Source organism: Notothenia coriiceps, unplaced genomic scaffold (genome assembly GCF_000735185.1).
Source record: "Notothenia coriiceps isolate Sejong01 unplaced genomic scaffold, NC01 NC01_scaffold00037196, whole genome shotgun sequence".
NCBI classification, from domain to species: domain Eukaryota; kingdom Metazoa; phylum Chordata; class Actinopteri; order Perciformes; family Nototheniidae; genus Notothenia; species Notothenia coriiceps.
Window position 1 is genome coordinate 99,291 of NW_011369897.1, and position 4,584 is coordinate 103,874.

Consider the following 4,584-nt stretch of genomic DNA (forward strand, 5'->3'; position numbering starts at 1 on the left):
TCCGTTACCGGTTAACGGTAAACGTTACGTACTCGTCGTACTAAGAGAGGACGGGGGGGGGGGGGGTTGTGTGGGATAGAAACCCCTCCTGGAGGGAGCTTTGGGATTTTAGTCTTTGCAGACCATTTACATGCACAAAAAACCTATACGACACACTAAAGGAAAGGGAAAACTCAAAAAGCGTAATGGGGCTTCTGTGAAGAAATTCACAGAAGCTCACAATTAAATCTGTGCTTGATATTTATAAATATCTTTGTGTTTGATTGTAATACAAGGTAAACAAGAATGATATTTATGGTCATTCAGATTTTACAATTGACTCCTCTGAAGTAGCGCATAAACTGACATGTATACCAAAAACGTAACCATAGACCATGCATATGCCTTGTAGGTTATTGACCTCCCCATATTGACAGATGGGCGTTACAGAATACAGGAAAGATATTAACAAATTCATAATGTTAGCTGTTCCATAATCAGATTCACTGACAGATGGAAACAGCATATGTACAGAAATGTGCACAAAACATTTTGTTCTGACTCATGAACACAGACACTATTGACAACCTGTGAAAAATATGTGCGAATGATGCTAAAATAAAAGTTTTAGCCATCCATTCAACCATATGTTTTAAATGATAACAATAATATATAGCCATAGTGGAAATGTAGTTATATTAAAAGCTTTTTTTATACAGGATGCTTTATAGTGACAAGGAAGTATATCAAAGGTAATAGAATAAGGTAAAAGCATAGAGAAAAAAAGTCAAAAGGATGGAAGAATTTAAACAACGCAGATTAGATCAATAAAACTCAATGCAGTTAGAAGCAGATTGAATGAATTTAGAGGCATAGATGACAGAAATTAAACCCACAGAAGAAGGTATTGTTTTTCTTGTTCCCTGCTCTTGAAACCACTGCAATGTCTTCCATAATGGGAAATAATAATAAGCCATGACTCACATTTATCTTCTGTTTTTGCCAAATCAAGCTGGGCTTCTAGTCAAGGTGTCCTCTCATCTTGTGGAGATGTGTTAACCTCCTCCCACTCTCCTCCTACGCTGGGCAACAGCAGAACTCAATTATTTAAATTAATAAAAGCCAAGAATGATAGAAACACAAATTAGCACTGTTGTAAAGAGGCCCTATTATGCTTTTTGGGGTTTTTCCCTTTCCTGTATTGTTTATACAGTATATGTTTTTCTGTGCAGTTAAATGGTCTGCAGAGGCTAAAATCCCAAAGTTTAGCCATATAGGCTAAGGGTCTGGACATCTATAAGCGGTTGACCAATCAAAACCGAGCAGGCCAGCTAACCAATCAGAGCAGGCTGGGCTCTGGTTTCAGACAGAGGGTGAAAAGAGGTGCTGCAGCACAGGCAGTATGAGGAAAACATGAAGACCTTTTTAAAACATTAAAGCATGTAACCATCTCACAATAGAGGCACAACATATAAATATTAACCTGAACATGGGCATGATATGTCCTAAAAGAATTGTATCGCTTTGAAATGATCTTTCCTTAAAGCATGTGCAGGAAGAACATTATTGTTGCTTATGTAATTCTTTGCATTTCCATAGTTGTTTTCCCCTTCTTTCTTTCTTCACCTATCTCTTGTGTTACCTCTCCTGCCCTCTCTCACTGTGTTGTCCTTTGTCTTGTCCATATAACCAATGTCCATATCCTTCTTCTCACGTCATCTCACACTTTTCTTTATCATTCTGTGGTTAATCTCTTTCCTTGGATAACTTCTCCCATGGCCTTTCTCTTATATGGCGTTTTTATTCATCTCCGTCTCACACCCTCTTTCTCTCTTGGATCCAACAGAAAAACCATGTGTACAAGAAGACCCTGCAGTCTTTGATCTACCCCATCTCCTGCACCACTCCACACAATTTTGAGGTCTGGACGGCTACTACACCCACCTACTGCTACGAGTGTGAGGGTCTGCTGTGGGGCATCGCCCGGCAGGGTATGCGCTGTGCAGAGTGTGGGGTCAAAGTGCATGAGAAGTGCCAAGAGCTGCTGAACGCCGACTGTCTGCAGAGTGAGTACATTTAGCAACATTATTCCCTTTTTTAGATTTAAAAAAAAAAAAGAAGTGAACTTGAAAAGAATGAGGACTTGAGGTTTTTCAAGGCCTTCAATTAGTTAAAGATGAAAAATTAGAATTTTTTATTTTTTTAATTTTGGTTAGTTACCATTAATTGTAACACAGCACATCATTGTTATCCTTCAAGCAGGTTCAAGTGCGACACAACGGCCCAACACATTTACATAAGCAGATGTAGCACTCCAGATAGGACTCACATGGGTGTGTCCCAGTCAAAAGCCCAGCGGATCCCAGTGGCTGGGGGTGTTGCCAAATTGCTAGAGGGCGTTGCCAAATTTCCCCATTTGTTCAATTACAGGATTTAACCATGAGATGCCGCTTCATTCACAAATACACAAAGACAACTGGGTGTTGTAGAACTTATTCTGTTTGCAATGTTTGCAGCTCTGCAGTTGTGTTTGTTGAATACTGTACCATTTAATCACTTATTTGTTATGGTTTTCACAGGCTAATATAATGAAAAAACATCAATATTTTAGATCAAATAAAGTATATAGTTTGCTTTATGCAGTATCTTTTTTGTAATATTGTTGGGGTGTTTTTACACAGTACAGTAGATTGAAGTAAATCAATTTATACATTAAGATAAGATAAGATAAGATAGACCTTTATTAATCCCCGTGGGGAAATTCAGTAGTTCAAACAGCAACAGGGTAAGAGTGAAAAACAGGATAGCACAGATTCACACAGATTAATAAAATCAAAAATAAGATGAGCGATAAAAATAATAATAATGAGAAACTATGAAATAAGAAATGAATAAAACTAAAATATAATTATCATATCATATATTATAATGTATTGTATTATTAAGTAATATCATACATTAACCCCATTATAGCAGATGCCACATTGAATGGATGAACACATTTATGCATCAATAATTACAACAGAGTATTTCTAAATACAAGTTGTAAAAATACGTATATGTATTTAATATTAATAACATAATGATTAATTTCAGATGATTATACTTTTCTGGGTTAGGTCCGGTCTTACAGCGCTTAGCTCTCTGCTGCAGAGAAGATCACTGCTCTAAACAAAGTCAAAAATCCTACATCCAAACGGAATAAATATAATTAATTATTATTAATACGTTAATATGGAGCTATTTCAGGGTCATAAGTTTTGATCATTCAAAAAAATACAATTTATTTGAAAGTTCAAGTTTTTATCCTGAACTTTGAAAAATTTGAATCCTTATTTTTTCAGTTACATTTTTTATCGTTTTCAGATTCAAAACAATTATTTTTTCAGTTTCAAATCTTGTTTTTTCAGGTTTCACATTTTGCTTTTCACCTTCAGATCGTTTTTCGCTTTCAGATCTTTTTTTTTCGCTTTCAAACTTTTGACCCTGATGTTGCTTGGGGGGGCGGGGCTTAGCAAAGTGTAGTTTGGCATCCTGAGTGACAGGCCTCCCTCTGTCATGTGGCCTTCATGGATGTTAGGTAGCGCGAGAAATATAACTTAATACTTTCTATACACGATACTCCCGTGATAGGTGGGAAATAAAACTGATACCAGCGTCAAAGTTCCGTTAAGCGAGCTGTTGAGCATCGTAGTTGGCAACAATCAAGGTATAAGTGCAATAAACTGTGCTAGAATGTGAAATTACGTATCCGCAACGAGCCAGCAGGCTGTTCTGGTGGACCTGACGCCATCCCCCGCTGTCTCACGGAGAGATACCGCAGGTCCTTCCTTCCTGCAGCGGTCAGACTATACAACCAGCACAGCCTCTAGACCAGCGGTCGGGAACCTATGGCTCGCGAGCCATATATGGCTCTTCCGGTGACGGCATATGGCTCCCAGACAATTTTGAGTTGAAAAAAAAAAAAATCAGTTTGGAACTGATTTTAAAATACTTGTGATATTTCTTAATAATACTGTGTCATTTTAAAGTAAACAAAAATTAGTTTTGAAGATAAATTTCACGGGTCACGGGTCACCCGTGGGTCGGGTCGGGAACCAATGGCTCGCGAGCATGTCCGGGTCATTGTAAAGGTGAAGAAATCAATTTGAGCATATAGCCAACTAGTTTATCCGCTTCAACCCTTGTAACGGAAAAGATGGCGAAAAGAAAAAAAGACGATGATTACCGTTTTGTAAAGTAACCGGTGTAGTTCGTACTTACTGAGAAACCGTATGAGCGGTAGACACTTACCGAAAAGGTAAGGAAATGATAACCCGGGTTTCGTGGGCGTTATTATCACCTTAGGGCAGTGGAACGAACCAGGTGTGTGCATCAAACGACGACTGAGCAGACGTGAGAGGCGACATCGAGGAGCGTATTGGAAAAGGACGACAAGGCGGCGGACTATAAAGCTACGTTTACTTCGGTACCACGCATAGCTTCCACACGGCGAATATTAAAACTGGCAAAGTAAGCGACGGTAAAAATAGGTAACGTTATAATCTGTATGGCGTCTAGGACGAAGAGAGGTGTTTTACGTTTAAGGGGAGACAGGTGCGGTCG

General features: G+C 38.5%; 1 protein-coding gene across 1 annotated transcript in view; it reads left to right on the forward strand.

Annotated features, from left to right (window-relative positions):
* Nucleotides 1-4,584, forward strand: part of LOC104964358 (protein unc-13 homolog B-like) — a gene marked incomplete at both ends in the record, with an annotated part of 101,562 nt that overhangs the window by 88,710 nt on the left and 8,268 nt on the right. The window contains one exon of the mRNA XM_010793110.1: nt 1,826-2,045. Coding sequence (XP_010791412.1) covers nt 1,826-2,045 — 220 coding nt within the window. The remainder of the gene's footprint in view (nt 1-1,825; nt 2,046-4,584) is intronic.